General features: G+C 45.4%; 1 protein-coding gene across 7 annotated transcripts in view; it reads right to left on the bottom strand.

Annotated features, from left to right (window-relative positions):
- KIAA1217 (KIAA1217 ortholog) overlaps positions 1-19525 on the bottom strand; it is a 158374-nt gene that overhangs the window by 33374 nt on the left and 105475 nt on the right. For 4 of the 7 annotated variants that reach the window (XM_021709667.1, XM_021709666.1, XM_021709668.1 and 1 more), the window contains 2 exons: positions 17716-17765; positions 10159-10325 (listed from right to left, as the gene is read on the bottom strand). In XM_021709667.1, coding sequence (XP_021565342.1) covers positions 10159-10325; positions 17716-17765 — 217 coding nt within the window. Of the gene's footprint in view, positions 1-10158; positions 10326-17715; positions 17766-18308; positions 18414-19525 lie in introns of all 7 variants that reach the window. The other 3 variants (XM_008052302.2, XM_008052300.2, XM_021709665.1) reach the window with 1 other exon arrangement.

Here is a 19525-nt window from a genome sequence, read left to right as displayed (position 1 = left end):
GCCACCGCAACCACGACCTGCTGGGCTCCGGCGATCCTTCCGCCTCAGCCTTCCAAGTAGCCTGAACTACAGGCACACGCTACCATGCCCGGCTAATTTTTTGATTTATTGTAAAGATGAGGTCTTGCCAAGTTGCCCAGGTGGGTCTCGAACCCGGGGGCTCAGGCAATTTACTCACCTCGGCCTCCCAAAGCACGGGATTACAGGCTGAGCCACCAAGCCTGGCTCATAATAGATGTTAACTGATGGTTTATGTTCTCAGTAAGGCAGTGACCCGAGGGCTCGGGGATGGCTTGGGCTCAGCTCTCATGCCCCAGGGCTTGCCCTGACTTCCGGGACTGTGGCAGGGGTCACAGTAGGTCAACAGTAGGTATAAGTAGTTAAGTTTTGGAGGAGTCAAAAGTTATACATTGAATTTTGGACTGTGTGGGGGGCCCAGCAGCCCTAATCCCCGTGTCGGTCAAGGGTCAACTGTGTTTGTTCTGTGAACGAATCTCAGTATAACATTTCTGAGAAGACTACGAAGATAATGGAAGAACACGACTGTGTGTAATATTTAAATACGACTTGACTTCCTCCACCAGAAGAGGAGGGAAGGGAGAGGCTGCCCTTGAATTCTAAGCTTTATTCTCCTCCTTCCCAGAAAGAGGGGCTTTCCACGACCCCACTGGGAATACTGAAGAGGGGGTCTGTCACAGCACAACAGCTGGCACGTGGCAGTGAGGGGAGAATCGTGATGGAGGAATGTCTGTATGGATTCTCCATCCACTTCCCTGTTTCCCTGCCCTCCCTGCCTGGTGCTCTTGCCAGTATCCAGGATGCAAGACAGTCCCTGATCTTTCAGCAGAGCAAAAGGAAGCGCCCGAGATGTGACACAGACCAACCCCTCTCTCTAAATGCTTCGAGTAAATTAGTCATCGGCAGCTCACATCATGAAGTTGATTTTCACTCAGGAAGACATACCTACGTTTCAATAGTTAAAATCAACTTTATGCAGGCACAGTTTACAAACAATAAAATATACCCATTTTGAGTGCACAGTTCAATGAGTTTTGACAAATGTGTATACCGATAGAACTATAGCTGAAAAGATAGATACCATTTTCTATCACCCTAAAAAGTTCTTTCAGGACACTGTGTAACCAATCAATGCCCAGACTTCAGGTCAAGGAAACACCGGTCTGCTTTCTGTCATTATAGATTAGTTTCTCCTGTTCCAGACATTATATCAAGGGAATGGTATGACACTGTTGTATCCTTTGTGTCCAACTTTTTTTGTCCAGCATATGGTTCTAGGATCCAGCCATGCTGCTGAGTATTTCAGTCATTCATTCTTTTCAGTGCTGAGTGGAACTCTACTGTGCAGATATATTCACATTTTAATATTTTTCTATATTGACTTGATTCTAGTGATCTTGCTCGATTCACTTGCCTCTGGCAGCATTTTTTTGAGTTGGGGTCTCGCTCTGTCACCCAGGCTGGAGTGCAGTGGCAAAGCCACGGCTCATCATAGCCACAACTGCATGGGCTCAGGCAAGCCTGCTGCTTCAGCCTCCAGAGGAGCTGGGACTAGGGGAGCACACCACCACGCCCAGCTAACTTTTAAATTTTTTTTTCTGTAGAGATGATATCTTGCTGCGTTGCCTAGACAAGACTCAAACTCTGGGCTCAAGCAATCACCTGCCTCGGCCTCCCAAAATACTGGGATTACAGGTGTGAGCCACCGTGCCTGGCCTCTGGTAGCAATTTTTTTTTTTTTTGTGGGTTCCGTGGATACAAAATGGATACAATCGTGTATATGTATGCATACAATCATGTCCTTTGTGAGTAAAGCCAATATACATTTTTGCTTCCCATCTATGTGCCTCTATTTCTTTTCCTCGCCTTATTGCACTTGCTAGGACTTTTGCTATGAGGTTAAGTAGAAGCAAGAACAGGCTCCTCGGACTGTCCCTGATGCTGTGGGGAGTGTGCTGAGTGCTTCATCACTATGTTTTCTGTAGGTTATTCACAGACAATCTGTACCAGGTTGGGGAAGTTTCCTTCCACTCCTGAAGTGCTGAGTGCTTTTTTCATTGATGTTAAATTTTGTCATATACTTTTCCTGCATTTCTTGAGACAATATGATTTTTCTTTTATTCTGTTAATGAAGTCAAATACACTGTTTAGTTTTTTTTTCTAGTTTTATTTTAGTTTTTTTCACATTTTTTTTTTTTTTTTTTTGAGTTGGAGCCTCACTCTGTCGCCCAGATTGGAGTGCAGTGGCCGTTCCCGGCCACTGCAGCCTCAAACTGCTGGGCTCCGGCGATCCTTCCGCCTCAGCCTTCCGAGTAGCTGGAATTACAGGCACGCGCTGTAAAATACAATATCTTACCATGCCCGGCTGATTTTTTAATTTTATTGTAGAGATGAGGTCTCGCCAAGTTGCCCAGGCGGGTCTTGAACCCACAGGCTCAGGCAGTCCACTCACTTCAGCCTCCCAAAGGGTGGGATTACAGGCTGAGCCACCGAGCCCAGCTAGTTTTTTTCACATTAAAACAATCTTGTATTCCTAGGATAAAACTCTGGGATAATGTATTATCCTTTTTACATCTTGCTGGATTCAATTACTAATATTTTGTTAAAGATTTATTACATCTATTTTTAGGATTTTGGTTTGTGGTTTTCTTTTCTTATGATGTCTTTGTCTTAGGGTTTTGCTCTTAGGGCAATGCTAACTTCATAAAATGAGTTAGGAAGTGTTCTCTATCTTTTAAAAGTTTTTTCCTTTCAGTACTTTAAAGATGTCATTCCATTATCTTCTGACTTGCCTGCTGTTTCTGGTGAGAAGTCAATGTTAATTCTTATTTATGTTTCCTTGCATCTAATGTGTCTTTTTTCCCAACCCCTCTGGCAGCTTTTAAGATTTTTAGCAAGTTGATTACACTGTGCTTTGGTGTGGCTTCCTTTGTGTTTAGCATTCTAAGGGTTTATTGAGTTTTTTAAATTTTAATTTTGATTGATTAATTGAGCTTTTTGATCTGTGGATTTACAGCTTTCATCAAATCTGGAAAAATTTCAGCTATTATCTCTTTGAATATTTTTCTCTTTTTACTTGACCACTTAATATTGTTTCACAGGCCACTAAATTTTAGTTCATTTTCTTCAGTCTTTTGCATCTCTGTACTTCAGTTTGGACATTTTCCGTTGCTATGTTTTCAAATTGACTGATGCTTTGTTTGGGCAGTGACTAATTTTCTGTTAAGCCCATTCAGATATTGTGTTTTTCAGCTCTTGAAAGTGCCACTTAGGTATTTTTGATATCTTTAATTTCTTGCTTCATTATGTTCATGTTTTCCTTTAAATCCTTGAGAAAAATTACAATAGCTGTTTTGAAGTTCTTGCTGCTGATTTCATTAACTCTGTAATTTCTGGCTGGTTTCTATTAACTGAGTTTTCTTAAGGTCACATTTTGCAGCATCATAACACATCTAGTAATTTTTGAGTGGATGTTGGACATGGAGTTCTGAATTTTTGTTGTTTTCTTTGACAGATTTTGAGCTTTCTCTGGCAGACAGTTACTTGTGGATCAACTGTATCTTTTAGAAGCTGCTTTTTTTTTTTTTGAGTTTGGTCTCACTCTGTTGCCCAGGCTGGAGTGCAGTGACACAATCACAGCTCACCACAACCTCCATCTCCTGGGATCAGGCAATCCCTCTACCTCAGTCTCCTGAATAGCTGGGGATACAGGCATGCACCACCATGCCCAGATAATTTTTTAATTTTTTATAGAGATGAAGTCTCACTATGTTGCTCAGGCTGGTGGGGGCTTATTTTTAAACTGTTAGGGTAACTCTCTACTCTAGAATCTTTTTGACTGGTTTAGTACTAAGAGGAGGGTTAGCCCTTCTCTGATCTCTACTCCCATGGGCTCAGTAAGGCTTGCTTGCCTCTCCTGATTATCAGAACATGAACATCTCTCAGTCCTGTGTGAGCTCGGGGGACTTTTTCAGCCCCGCACCAAGGTCATTGCCTGCCTGCACACATGCTTGGTTCATTATTCAATAACAGACCCACATATTTAAGCAGTTCTTTCTCTGCAGAGTTTTCTTCTATTTGGTACTCCAGTCCACAAAGTCTAGTTATCTCAGCTCCTCAAACTTTAATCTTCTCAACTTAGTATGACAGTCAGTGCCATGCTCGGGTCATCCCTTCCTGCATTAAGATATGAAAAGTACTTCCAGGCAGAAAGCTGAGCCAACTGTAGTTTCACCTCCTTTGTTTCTCTTTCCTACGCATCACAGTCCTGTTGCCCAATTTCTGAAAATAGTTGTCTCACACATTTACTTATTTTTCAGTTTTCTAGTTGTCAACAGTGGGAAGGCAAGTGGAGCTGCAGTTATTTCCTCATAGCTGGAAACATCATTTACTGAAAGCACCTGGCCATTTTTATAAGCAAACTTAGACAGAAATAATGTTCTTGGCCATTAAAATTTTAATCGGATCAAATAAGTTATCCATATCACTTCATGAACAAACTAGCAAATTGCCTAAACCAAAGTCTACCCACCTGAAAACAGACCGCTATCTCGCATCCTCGATCTTGCTTTAGGTAAAGTCTTGATTTCTTAGGTAAAATCTTGATTTCTTGCCCACAGTGGATAATATAATAATTGGACTGATATTGCTGTCTAGCAAGTGACACTGAACAGCAGTGCTATTACAAATCAGGAAGTTTCATGAGAATGGTCAAACCCCAGAATGACTTCTGACCACCTGGATAAGTTACCCCCAGGCCTCAGGGAACAAGACAAAGGATGCTTGGCCACAGCTACATGCAATTGGGGTGCTATCTTCCCATCTTCGACAACCTCTTGCTGTTTGAAGATGTGACCAGAGCTCGGTACATTGTTCGGCAGTCTAATAATCAGCCCCTGTACTAGTTCCATTTATTTATTTATTTATTTATTTATTTATTTATTTATTTATTTTTTGAGTTGGAGTCTCACTCTTGTCACCCAGACTGGAGTACAGTGGCTGCTTCCAGCCACCGCAGCCTCGACCTACTGGGCTCCAGCGATCCTTCTGCCTCAGCCTTCTAAGTAGCTGGAACTACAGGTGCGCGCTACCACGCCAGGTTCATTTTGATTTATTGTAGAGATGAGGTCTTGTCAAGTTGCCCAGGCGGGTCTCGAACCCGCGGGCTCAGGCAATCCACTCACCTCAGCCTCCCAAGGGCGCGGGATTACAGGCTGAGCCACCGAGACCAGCTAGTTCCATTTATTATTTCTGCCTGGCAGGGGAAAAAGATCTGCCTCACACAGGCCAACCTCCAGTGAGCTTTTCTCAGAGAGGCATGTTCCACAGACCATTATTCTGAATGTCAGAAGATAAATGAGACTCTGGCACATTTCCAAGAGGCACTATCTTACGAAAAGACGCATTCAGCTAACTGTGTTGAATGTTATCACGTCAAATACAAGGGCTCTATGGACTGCTATGTTTATGTTTTATGTTGGTATCTTACCTCCTCCCTCTCTTGGGAAGAGATAGCAAATCCCCAGGAGTCCTAAAATTGTCACATGAAGTTCAGAATAACCCAATTTTTTATTTATCAGGAAACAGAATAGGGAGATAGGGTCCCCAAAAATGTGTGAAAATTAGAGAAGTAGGCTAGATTCATTGTCTCTTAGGCCAAGTCTTATCTGGACTCCACAGCGCCTGTACCATATCTTCCAGAAGCTTCTCTCTCCTCTCAGCCACCCACAGAGAGGGGTGGAAGTACTGTCACTTCTGTAGATATGGACTGTTTTGGTAAAATGCAAGTACTGTGGGAATGCATCTGGGAAAAAGATGTCACTCATTACTTAGAAAATTGGGACTTTTACTAAATCACATCAGGAAAGGCAGTAGACAATGATAACCACCTTTAGAAGAGAACATTTGTTAGGTATAAGACCTAGACAAGACCCTTTTCCATTACTGCTAACAAATTACAGACAACTGTAATTTGTCAGGGTCTCACTTTGTCACTCAGGCTGGAGCGCAGCTGTATGATCATGGCTCACTGCAGGTTCAAACTCCTGGTCTCAGGTGATACTCCTGCCTCGGCCTCCTGAGAAGCTGGGACGACAGGTGTGTGCCATCACACCCAGCTAATTTTTGTTTTTTTTTTTTTAAATGTATTGTAGAGACACAGTCTTGTTATGTTGCCCAGGCTGGTCTAGAACTCCTGGCCTCAAGCAATCCTTTTGCCTTCCCCCCAAAGTGCTGGGATTATAGGTGTGAGTCACCCACATTTGGTCCCAACAATTATTTGGTCATGGGAACATAACACTATAAAAGTTCCATAGTGGCCAGATGTGGTGGCTCATACCTGCAATTCCATCACTTTGGAAGGCTGAGGCAGGAGGATTACTTGAGGCCAGAAGCCCAATACCAGCCTGGACAACATGGAGAGACCTCATCTCTACCAAAAAAGAAAAAAAATTACTTGGGCGTTGTGACACATGCTTGCAGTCCCACCTACTCAGGAGGCTGAGGCAGGGAGACCGCTTGACCCAAGAAGGTTGAGGCTACGGTGAGCAGTGATTGTGCCACTGCACTCCAGCCTGAGCTAAAGACTCTTGCATCAAGTGCGGCTAAGCAGAGGACATATCCCCGTAGCCACTGGGAATGAGGCATGTTGTCTGAAGTCAGGGCTTTAAGTCATAGGGTGTATCTTTTGTACTTAAAAGATTGGTGGCTATCTCATTTGTTTCTGTCTCATCTTTTGTGATTACACCTTCACACCTTTGTTGACCGATCTCAACATTTCCAGAAGGCATCTCTGTAGACTAAGTATTCATAATACCCGAGGGCAGTAGTTCTTACTCTGGAACATTCCAGAATCACCAGTGCCTAGCCTCTAGTCCACACCAATGATGTCAGACTCTGGCAGTCGTTCCTGGGTAGTGGCATTTTCATTAAGGGCCTCTGGTCATTCCAACGAGTAGCCAGGGTTGAGAACCATTCTTAGACGGATAGTTCATATAAAACCAGAGAACAGAAAAGAATATGAACAGGGTTGAACAGGGTCCTCGATCTTCTGCTCAGCCTTCTTATGCCTCCCTTGATATTTCTTTTGCCCTGTTGAAATCTGCCCACCTCACTGTGTCTGCATCAAATTTCTACTCCTGAGAATAATTCATCAACCCTGAAAATGAAATGCCCAAATAGAATATGCTCTACAGTCTAGGACTTTCCAGTGATTTAATTATCTAATTACTGGGAACCGGCTGCCAAGCACAAGCGATTTCATTCAGTTTCACTATTTTATAACACAGTTCAAAGAACATTTGAATTTCTAATTCAATTTTTGTTCTTTTTGAGACGAGTCTAGAGAGTTTCGGAAATCTCTAATGATGGCTCATTATTGGACTTATAATCACTGTGGGGCTGCACTCCATATTTGGTGTGGAAGAATACACATGCTGAAGGAGAACTGGGACTGAGAGAGCTACTGAGTCTAACCTGTTTTTGTGTTAAATAGACTCCCCTGACCGAAAGATGGAAGCCTAAGGGGGAGGAAAGCTGAATGGGACCCCGAGAACACAAAGACAGAGAAGTAGAAACAGTAGCAGCCAGGCCAGGCACCACAGTGCTCATCTGTCCCTGGGTCTGCTCTCTAGGACAACACAGACTCCTAAGCTTAAGAGCACATGTGCTCATTGTTCTTTCTTCCCAGAAAGCCAGAAAACTAGGGCAGTTCTGGAACAATAAAGAAACTTGTGTGGCTAAGATAGCATTCCCAGACTTTGAGCAAAGAACTTCTTGGTTTAAGACAGCTACTCTTCAGCCCTGAGCCGCCATGGTTCAAGGGCTGCCAGGAAAGGCAAGTCGTGAGTGGTGCCTCCCAGGCAGCCAGAGGACCAAGCAGTGCCAGCCACCACCTAGGTGATGCCATAGCTGCAAACATCATAGGCTTGGTATCAAATTTGCCTCTAGCGCCTCTGAAATATCCGGGGGAAGTGTGATATTTACGCTAAGGCAATTCGCCCCTGTCCCCAAACCAACAAATGCTCGTTTTGAGAGCAGTTAGGTACTCATACACATGGTACACATTTTTGTGTCCAACGAAGAGAGCACAGTTTCCAAATGGCCAGCAGATGGTGCCCAAAGGCAGGAGCAGTGCAAAGAAGGGGCTTAACCTCCAGAAGCCCCAAGTAAGAGCAAACCAGGGAGCAAACAGGCCGCCTCTGGCGTCCGTTGGCCTGCAGAATACTAAGTAACCAGTTTTTAATTACTTTCCAACATTTAAAAATAAAAGATATATTTCATATAAAACCTATGTTTCCAGATTCCTTAGAAATATTGAGACATCTAGAAACACTGGACTCTAATATTGAACTGAACAGCGACTGTCCTTTAAAGGAGCCAATTTGCCATTGTCCTTCCTCTGCTTTGCTTACTGTTACTGCCTGGACACTGAAGACATGTGACTCTGTCACCTCTGCACACAACCCTAGCCCAACCTACAGACTTCATTTCTTTGCAAAATGTCTTTATAATTGCAAAACAAAGGGAAGTTAGCGCACAGGATGAGACTGTCACAGATGATGTGACTCAGAAGAGGATTTAAATGAATTTGCATTAGATGTCCAAGGTGTGGGACGTTGCCTGAGAGACAAAGTAGCCCTGGAGATCTGAGCACTGGACAGTGTGATCTGTTCCAGCAACCCTCAAAACCCATGCATGGGCCTCAGGGCAAGTCTCTCAAACCAGTTGCCCATCTGTTTGTTTTTGGTATGTGGAGAGCAAGCGGAAACCTCTCTCTCTCTCTCTCTCTCTCTCTCTCTGTCTCTCTCTCTCTCTCTCTCTCTTTTTCTTTCGAGTCACGATCTCACTCTCTCGCCCACACTGGAGTGCAGTGGCGTGATCCTGACTCACTGCAGCCTCGACATCCTGGATTCAGGTGATCCTTCTGCCTCAGCCTCTTAAGTAGCTGGGACTACAGGCAGTGCACCACTACATTCAGTTTATTTTTGTATTTTTTGTAGAGACAGGACTTGATATGTTACCCCGGCTGGTCTCAAACTCCTGGACTTAAGCAAGACTCCCGCCTCAGCCTCCCAATGTGCTGGGATTACAGGCGTGAACCACCACACCTGGCCTGGAAATCATTTTCTTACTCTTTATTAGTAGGGATTATGCCATCGGTGTGCCAAAGAAGGAGAAGAGTAGCCATTAGAAGCCATTTCCCTACTGAGGAAAGGGCTCAGAAGGTGGCATCCAACTGGCTACTGAGGACGCCACACCTGTGTGACCACTCCAGGCTCCTGGATGTGCTCAGCTCTCAGCACTGTTTGGGTTACTAGCTTCTGGAAGTCGAGAAGGATGCCTGGATGGCATCTAAGCCAGCACTCCATTCTCAGTGCCCAACCTACCACCAAGGGTGTGGTTGGGGGAGGTGACACAGAGCAAACACGAGTTTATCCAGAAAAGCACAACCCCGCCTCCTTACTTCCCAGGACCAGGAGACAGACTTGCTGCTGCGGCAGACCCACGAAGGGCCATTTTCCTCCCCCTTTGATTCCTTCAGCTCATTTATTCCTCAACAGTGGAAAAGGGTAGGGAAAAGCCGGCTCACACCATTCACATCAAATGCAGATGTTTTTCTTAACAAATCATCCACAGTAGCTGTTTTACCTTATGAATTCATCTTCTAGTCTCAATTCAAAGTTCTAAATACATCACAGCTTCTTGCAGGAAAAAAAAAAAAAAAAGCCTGGCTGACGATCCCCTTTGTGTCTGCTCCCTGTGGAGGAAGATGGAGCCCACACTGTCAAAAGGCAGCCTGGACGGGCTGTGGGCCTGCTCCCTGAGGCTCCCTCCTTTCGGCTCTTGTCCCAAAGCAGATGTTGAATGGTTTCTTCCTGTGTCAAATCATATGTGGCTTACAGAAGCGGTGGTCGATGGACTGCCGTTACAATGGAAGGATCTAGGCCAGGATTGTGTGTGTGTGTAACAGGAAACCATGCCATTATGATTCTGCTCTTGGGGACTTCAGTTAACCTCAGGAGAAGGATGGCAGCAAGAGCCCAGAGAAGGGGAAGGAGGACTGAGAACAGGGGAGCAGGAGAATGCTGCCTCGAGGGACCTGAGTCAGAGGATGCCGTGTGGGAGGGACACCGTCTGTACCTGGAGCTGCCGCATCTGCTGGAGCTGGAGCCTGAGTTCCGCCACGCTCCGCCTCATGTCAAGCAGGCTCATGTGGAGGGCCGGGGTGCCTGCGGGCGGACGCTGGCCAGGGGGCGCCGGGGACTCCAGGGCGCCGAGGGTCTTCCCGCCAGCCACATGGGGAGTTCCTACGAGAGAAGAGAGGCAGAGTGCTTAAGAAGGCTGGAGAGGAACGCCTAGGTTGTAAGCCCAGAAGCCTCATCCCATTGCAGATTGCTGGCAACCCTAAGAAGGCCTCTATTTCTCATTACAAGAAAATAACAAAAGATAAATCACGCAATGTTACATGCAGTCTGTAAGAATCACATTCTAGAAGCTCATTGTCATAGGAAGGCAGGCCACAGAGCAGCTTATGCTTCTATCTATCTATCTATCTATCTATCTATCTATCTATCTATCTATCTATCATATGTCTATTTTGTATATATCTATATATTTATGTATCTTGTTTATTTTTTTGAATTGGAGTCTCACTCTTGTTGCCCAGGCTGGAGTGCAGTGGCATGTTCACGACCCCTGCAGCCTTGACCTGTTGGGTTTAGGCAATCCTGCCTCAGCCTTCCAAGTAGCTGAAACTACATATGCACGCCACCACGTCCAGTTAGGTATCGATCTTTTTTTTGAGTTGGAGTCTCACTCCATCACACAGGCAGGAGTGCAGAGGCACACTCATGGCCACAGCACCTTTGACCTGCTGAGCTCCACTCCGGTGATCTTTACACCTCAGCCTTCCAAGGAGCCAGACTAGAAGTGCATGCTACCACGCCCGGCTAATTTTTTTGATTTTTATTGTAGACATGAGTTCTCACTATGTTGCCCAGGCTGGTCTTGAACCCGCAAACTCAGGCAATCCCTTGCCTTGGCCTTCCAAAGTGCTAGGATTATAGGCTTGAGCCAACACGCCCAGCCAGTATCTATCTTTTTTAAACACAAAAGGGTTGCACAGAGAAGAGTTTAGAAGTATAAATATCAAAGTATTAATGGTATCTCCAGCTGATGGTATTGTAATATAAGGTTTATATTTTTATTACTATTTTTGTATTTTTAAATCTGCATAGTGAATATCTGTAATTTCATAATAATTTTTAAAAATTTCTGAGACCTAATATGGAGTGTTTGTGTGACTATTTCCTGAATGGCTGAGGTACCCTAAGGCCATGCACCTTATTTCCGGGCAGAGATTCATTTAATTATCAGGAGGAAACTAAGAAGAACTGGTTTCTGTCCTGAATCCCTTCAGGTTTCCAAAACCAAAAGAAGTAGGACTTTTGTACACATCTCCTGTTAGTAAGAAAATGAGGCATGGCACGAAAACTCTGTAGGAGAGGGATCCGAAAAGGCGGAAAGCAGTTCTCCCTAAACTGGTCTCTAGTGACCATAAACTTTTTCTCTTTGAGTCCAACTTAAATAATTCTCATGTATTTCAAAAGTCTACCAGGGAAGGGCCTGATTTGACCAAGTTCACTTTCAAAATATCGGGGTAGGCAGCAAGCAAGATGTGAGGGAGCTGCACCGGGCTCGGTGGCTCAGCCTGCAATCCCAGCACTTTGGGAGGCCGAGGCGAGTGGATTGCCTGAGCCCACGGGTTTGAGACCCACCTGGGCAACTTGGCGAGACCTCATCTCTACAATAAACTAAAAAAAAAAATTAGCCGGGCATGGTAGCACGCGCCTATAGTTCCAGCTACTTGGAAGGCTGAGGCGAGAGGATCACCGGAACCCAGCAGGTTGAGCCTGAGGTGGCCGGGGAGCAGCCACTGCACTCCAGTCTGGGCGACAGAGTGAGACTCCAACTCAAAAAAAAAAAAAAAATGACTCAGAATCCCTAATGGGACTTATCTGATTCAGCAAGGTTGAAGGTATGAGAATTAAAAGGAAGTGCTGTTTCCTTTATAGGACAATTCAATTCTATGGAACAGGCTCCGGGGTAGATGCTGAATCCACATTACACACACACACACAAACACATACACACACAACTTCGATTCTCTTTCCTGCAAAGGGAAAGGTGGAAGGTTTGTCACCAGCCAGGCTGACCTCGCAGGACAGAACACTGCTGTTCTGCTGTTTATCTGTAGAAGTGGAGTGTTTACAACGCGATGACTAGTCTTCCTGTCCTGGATCAGCGACCGTGGGAACTTTTCCTTCCCCAGCACAGCCTCAGTGGGGCTGCTGCCACTGGCTAAAGGGGACAGGCAGCAAGCAAGATGTGAGGGAGCTCCTCACAGCTGTCCTCTTCCTTGCCTGGCCTCATGGGTGGAGAGCTGATGGCATACTATGCCCTTTACCCTTGGGGGACAGTTCCAATAGGGACAGACTCCCAGTCCCTCAAACAGCCCTCTTGGGGACGTCAGGGGAGCAGGCCAATAGGTGTTTTATGAACTGACAAAGGAGTCCCAGCAGGCCGGACTGTGAGCTTTTTATTTTTATATGTCTAAATGGTGGTCAGGCCCAGTGGTTCATGCCTGTAATCCCAGCACTATGGGAGGCCGAAGTGGGAGGACTGCTTGAGTCCAGGGGTCTGAGACCAACCTGGGCAACATAGTGAGATGCCGAGACCTTGTCTCTACAAAAAATCAAAACATTTAGCTGTGTGTGGTGGCATGTTGCTTTAGTCCCCACTACTCAGGAGGCCAAGGTGGAAGAATTGTCTGAGTCCTGGAGGCTGAGGCTGTGGTGAACTGTGACTGTGCCCCTGCCCTCACACCTGGGCAACAGAGTGGAACCCTGACTCAAAAAAAGAAAAGTCTAAATGGTCACTAACAACATCACCAGTCATATCTCTGACCAACTTTGTGTTGCTCCCCTGCCCAAATCAAAATCACCTCCCAAAGAGCAAGATTCGCCGTTTCTGCAATTGCTCCAAAGGATATTGTCCAACTATGAAGGTACTAAGTGAAAGAATTGCCAATGACATTTCCAGGCACAACAGATGCTAGAATTAACTTAGCACCTTCCAGTGTCAATGGTTCTGACCACAGTTCCCTGGAAGTTTTTCCTTTGAGAATCAGCCAGATGACTTTACCATCACTCCCTTACAGACAGGCATCAGGGCATGTGTATTTGCAAACGGGCACACACATTCACAGTATGCAGCAGCATCTGGGCAATGAATGAGACCACAAACTATGTCCGTTCTGCTAACTCCTCAGCTAAGGGAAAGCCCACATTCCTTCCTCATCCCTCCTTCTCCTTACACATGACAAATGTCTTGACAGAATCTACGTTCTACATTTTTTTTCCTTTTTGAGTTGGAGTCTCACTCTGTCGTCCAGGCTGGAGTGAAGTGTAACACTCACTGCCGCCCCAGCGTCGACCTGCCGGGCTTAGGCGATCCTTCTGCCTCAGTCTTCCAAGTAGCCGGAACCACAGGCGCGCGCTACCATGTCCTGCTAATTTTTGATTTATTGTAGAGACAAGGTCTCACCAAGTTGCCTGGGCTGGTCTCGAACCCATAGGCTCAGGCAATCTACTCATCTAGGCCTCCCAAAGCACTGGGATTACAGGCCAAGCCACCGAGCCCAGCCAACACTACATTTTAAAGATGTCTTCATCTATAACCTTTTAATCCATGACATTTGGCTTCTAGGGCCATCATTCACTGAACTGGCTCTTTGGAAGCAGTGATGTCCTAGCTGTCAGAACAATGGACATGCCCCTGGGCTGATGTGACTTCAATGTGATGCTGAGATTTTTCAGTCACTTCTTTCCTTTCAGTCACTTTGAAACTTTTCTCTCTGCTGCTTCATTTTGTCAATCTCTCTCTTTTTTTGAGTTGGGGTCTCATTCTGTTGCCTAGGCTGAAGGACAGTGGTACAATCTTGGCTCACCACAGCCTCTACCTCCTGGGTTCAGGTGATCCTTCCACCTCAGCCACCCAAATAGCTGGTACGATAGGCATGGACCACCACGTACGGCTAACTTTTTGCTTTTTTGTAGAGAGGAGGCCTCGTTGTGTTGCCCAGGCTGGTCTTGAACTCCTGGACTCAAGCAGTACTCCTGCTTCAGCCTCTCAAAGTGCTGCGACTACAGGTGTGAGCCACCACACCCAGCCTTTTCTAATTTCTTTTGTTGTCAACCTCTTAAATGCTGGGTTGTTGTACCCTGGGTCTCTTCTTGTTGAACACGTTTTCTAGGCAGGTAATGCCCACTACCACCACCTGCCAGGGTCTCCCACGTCCTTGTCTGCAGTGTATAATGATCTTCAGAGTCACATGCCACCACCTTCAAGTCACTTCTGAACTCTTCCATAGCAGGTCAAATTCACCATTTCCACTCATCTTCCCCAAGCTTCTTTCCATCTCTACAGGCCTATGTTTAGCCAGGGGCACTATTGTCCACTCAATTACTTCAATTCAAAACCTGAGAACCATTCTCCGTGTCCACTTCCTAGGGTATGACCTTGGACAAGTAATTTAATCCCTCTCTCTCTCTCTCAGTTTCCCTATCTGTAAAGTGGGTGTAGGGGTTATCGTGTGGACTACAGTACTAGCAAATATGCTAGCATCTGGCATGGGGGTGCCCTCACTGCAGTTAGCTGTGATGATTCTTTCTCTAAGCTGAGTAGGCGGGAGGAGTCTCTGACGCTGCCCCTTCATCACCTAGAGTCACAGCAGGTGTGGAAGGCTAGGGGTGGTGGTAGGGGGAGCAGCTGAGTTCTATAGGAAGTGCCCTGAAATCTAAGCTCAGGACGGAGATACATCTGGTGGCTGGGACCCCCAGTGGCAAAGGAATCTCCATTCTGATTAGATTCACAAGACTTGAGATCTGCCCTCCATGCCCACATGTGGGGAGCGGGGGGTGTCACAGACTGTTCCCCACATGCCCTGCCTAGAAAGGACAGTCAACATACAGCTTGTCCTCAGGATCTTATTCCTTTCCATACCCTTCACCCACTCCAGGTCTTTATTTTAGTCACTTTTATCTTAATATGAATCTATGTAAATACACATTTTATGTGGAATTTAATGTATCTTGTGATAAGAACATGTGTTTGGGCGTTGGCCAGACTGGCTGTCACTCCTACTAGCAGTGTGGCTTTCGATAACTAAACCTCCTTGAACTTCTGTTTCCTTCCATTAAAATACAGATATTCACATCTTATAGGGTCATGTGTGTTAAGTGGTCTAATGCACAGTGTAAAGCCTATGGCATACCTTTGAGATGGGTGCTTCCTCTACCGTTTATAGCCAGTCAATTACATATTCCCGAAGTAACCAGGAGGTCTGGGTTTTCCTTTTTCGTTTAACCTTGGCCAAGTGAACACCTTGACTTCTATAGAATTCAGTTTACATGTCTACAGAACAGAGACAATACTGCTTGTCTCATAGCTTACTTCCTAGGATTCTGGAAGAATTATTATATTTTGCACGCTATACAAGGCTGCTATAGCAACGAAGCCCCTGTGGACGATATCTAGCCCTGGTACATGAGAATGAGAAAGTCCAAACTCAGCAGAGATGTGGGGAGCGAGCCCACGTGTGTGTCGCCCATGGCATCGCAAATCGGCTCAGCCACTCAGAAGAGGAAACTGGCAGCATGTCACTAGTGTTACTAAACTGTTTGTCCCTTTGGACCCACAGCTGCCACTTTGGGAAATGTATCTGAGGAAATGACACTTGCTCAAAAAAGAAATTTATAAAATTTTCCAAAACAAAGAAATGAACCTATGTATTTTTTAAGGGACGGGGGTATCTTTTTTTTTTTTTTTTTGAGTTGGAGTCTCACCCCGACACCCAGGCTGGAGAGCAGTGGCACACTCACAGCCACCCCAGTGTCGACCTGCTGGGCTCAGGTGATCCTTCCGCCTCAGCCTTCCAAGTAGCCGGAACTACAGGTGCACCTGCCACGCCCGGCTAATTTTTGATTTATTCCAGAGATGAGGTCTCGCCAAGTTGCCCAGGCAGGTCTCAAACCTGCAGGCTCAGGCAATCCACTCGCCTTGGCCTCCTAAAGTGCTGAGATTACAGGTTGAACCACCGAGCCTGGCCGGGATGGGGGTATCTTAACATAGAAGAATGAGATAAAATGACAGCTATGTGGACTATGCCACATTCGTGTGGATGTGCATTTAGTTTTCTCCTTTGGCACATGGGATAAAAACTGTACCTATCCAAGGCTGAGTCCAGGAGTTAATGAGTGAACATATGAAAAGTATACAGGAAGCACTCACTACATGTTTCCTGTTATTATTCCACAAGAAGTGAAAAGAACTAAAAGAGTACAAAATAGCACATGTATATTGATTAGAACAATGGTATTAGATACTAATTGTTTCTAGAATGGATTCCAGAGGGAAGAAAGATTTTTCTGTTTAGCAGGTTCCATTTCTCCCTCTAAGTTCATAATAAATAAAACAACAAATGAATAAATAAATACCTCCAAAACAAACTGGCAACTGCTGTTTGGCGATTTCTGGGAAAGAATTCTCTGGCTTCGGCCAAGGCCACTGATTGATTTCTAAGCAAAATAACAAATCCGGTAAGGACCAGGACGCTGGCAGAACAGCCCTGTTGGCCTTGTAGCCAAACTGTGCTCAGCCAGGACAGAAGCAGGACCACAGCGCCCCGAGCTCGAGTCTCAAATTCTGTCCCCTCTACCACGCTGCACAAAACTAGCACACGTGGCTTCCCTAAATGTGGGGTTTCACCCAACTTACCATATGCTTCCTGTGTAATTTAGTATCTGAACGTGTCCCTGCTAAGGATTTCTATTTCTAGCCCAATGGGAGGGAAGACCTCATCCTCTTGGAGAGGCCTGTCTTGAGACTGCAGGATAAGACATTCATCACATAGATCTAGATACTACTGACATCACTGCTAATGAAACTGGGTCCTCTTTGTGGAGAATTTAAAAAGCAGACAGACACAAGGCAGAGTGCATCTTCTGCCGTCTGGACCACTGGCCACTCCCTATTGGCTCTTGTCTCTACTCATTCATTCCCATAATGCAGCTGGTCTGACGTCCTTCCCGAGGGTAGACCCTTCCCATGGCTTTGCTTTGCACCCAGAATAATATCTAATTTTCCTTGACCTGGATGGCTCTCCTGCCTCCTATATCCTCTTCATCCTTTGGGCCTCAGTTTATGTCACTTCCTCAGGGGAACGTCCTGAGTGTCAGCTAGCCCTGTTGGTTAAGCATTTATTCTGTACTTCTTAACACTCAAATCACATAAAATTACTTGTCTCATATCCACCCTTCCCCACAGCATTCTAAGTTTCAGGCAGGCAACCCCGTGTCTACGTGATGCCCACTGCATGGCCATATACATGAATAAATGAATGCATGAGCAAATAAATGAATGAAGACAAGTGAGAAGATAATACTTTGCTCCCTGAATTCATGACTAAATTTGGAATTTCGGCATTAACAGGAAAGGTGTGGGAGTGAAAGGCGTTATCTGGGAATCCTCTGAAAACACACCAAGTAAATGACTTAGGGGAAGGTGAAACACTGCTGAGAGCAGGGCTAATTCAGGCAGCCTGCAGGCCTTCCAGAGCTCTGAGAAACGCTCACTCACCTGCGCCGTCTGTGTGGCTCCTACTGGCTGCGGTTTTCATCATTTTCTCACTGAGTAAGAGAAAAAGTAGAGTCAGCTATACAGTTCTCCAGATGCTTTTGTTCTTTTCTTTCGCCCCATTCCATTCACCATTTGAAGCAATTAGCAGTGATGGGATAAAGCAATGAGGGCATTTGAGCATCAGCACCACAACTGGCCAGGATGGAAGGGGCTTCCCAGCTGTGTGCCTGGCACGCAGGGTGGGATGCAGCCGGGCACACTTGTGACTTTCATATGATGGCAACAAGGACACGTGAGGATGGCGGTGGCAGGCACTGTGCGGTGAGTTGTCCGTGAAGCCACATGCACTGGGAAGCCCATTTACCTTCTTAGGCCAAAGCGTTACCTTCGACCAAGAATTACCAGGAGGTGAAAACAAAACAAAACAGAAACCAACAGCACCCATGATTCATAGAGATGTGAATATTTTCAGCCTTGAAATGATTACAAGGAAACGGATTTGAATGAATGAATATCTTAATGATTAAAGAGAAACAGATTGAATGATTTTCTCATTGGTTTGCTTTCTTTCTTTCTTTCTTTTTTTTTTTTACCTAGATGCCTCTTTGCTATAACTTGTAATGGGCCCTTTAAAAAGCGCAGACTGAACAAGGCCAGTTAAACTGGCAATCTGTTTCTCCATGGCTTGCATCCTCTCTCTGTAAAACAAGAGAATTGTTTGTTAAAGCTCTGTTGACTTACAGACTGGTTTTTCCAGGTGAATGATCCATCTGAGGGTTATAAAAGGTACCACCTGGCAGGCCACTGAGGTTTACCCAACCTGGCTCAGGAACATAAAGAGTTGCCAACCCCCGCCTGAGGTCAAGATTCCATAATCAGTTTAGTGTCAAGCCAGTGACCTCACTTAAAAGGACAAGGCACAGACCGGTAGAGGCCTCCTGGAAAACTGATAATCACCTCCCTGGGAAATACTTCAGGTTGTTTGTCATGTGTCTCTGAGCCTCTCAGCCCTGCTTCGTTTAAGTCACCTTGCATGAAAAGGCTCCCCACTGAACCAGCAAAGTCCTCGGCCAGGTACTGCATGCACCTGGCCCGGCTAAGCGCACGTCTAAGCCAGGAGGCTGCTGAGTGGTTTGGGTGTAAATGATGGAGATGTTTGTTGTGTGGGTAGTAACAGTTATTTTATAGCTTAAGGGCAACACAAACACTTGTCTCTTCTTAAGACTGTAGAAAAATATGATTGAAATCCAAGTATGATTTGGGGGTATAATGCTCAATGTAATGTCATGGGGACTTCAGCCTGGAGGCTTTTACAGGATCAAGCAGGAAAACAAATATCCCTAACAGCTTGGTCATCTTAAGATGCTAATGAAAAATCCCTCCAATGATTTACTGTGAGACTCTGTGTCTCTCTCTTCAGGGCTCTCCAATGTGACAGTACAGTTCATCTGGCGTTTGAAATAGGATTACATGTCTGGACCTCAGACAACGCATACTTCATAAAAACAACACAACGACTAAGTGAAGAGGGCATGACAAAGGTCACCTCTTGTGAATTCAGTTACATGTGCTTGGTAGTCCAAACCAGAAAAAGAAGAGAGGAGGGAACGATCTAAATAGTGCGGGGATCTCCTGTGTGCTCTTTTCCCCCATGAACAGCTGTCACAGTGTATAGCGTAAGCTTGATAAGAGAAGGGACTTTGATCCGCACTGCAGGTCTCAGTCCTATGGGCCTCTCTTTGCATGAGTGATGGGAATTCCTAGCCACAAACAGCATATTCATATATCGTGGCTTTTTTTTTTTTTTAAC

Source organism: Carlito syrichta, unplaced genomic scaffold (genome assembly GCF_000164805.1).
Source record: "Carlito syrichta isolate Samal-C Ts95f unplaced genomic scaffold, Tarsius_syrichta-2.0.1 Scaffold271701, whole genome shotgun sequence".
In the NCBI taxonomy this organism is placed as follows: domain Eukaryota; kingdom Metazoa; phylum Chordata; class Mammalia; order Primates; family Tarsiidae; genus Carlito; species Carlito syrichta.
This window is presented reverse-complemented; position numbering and strand designations above follow the sequence as displayed.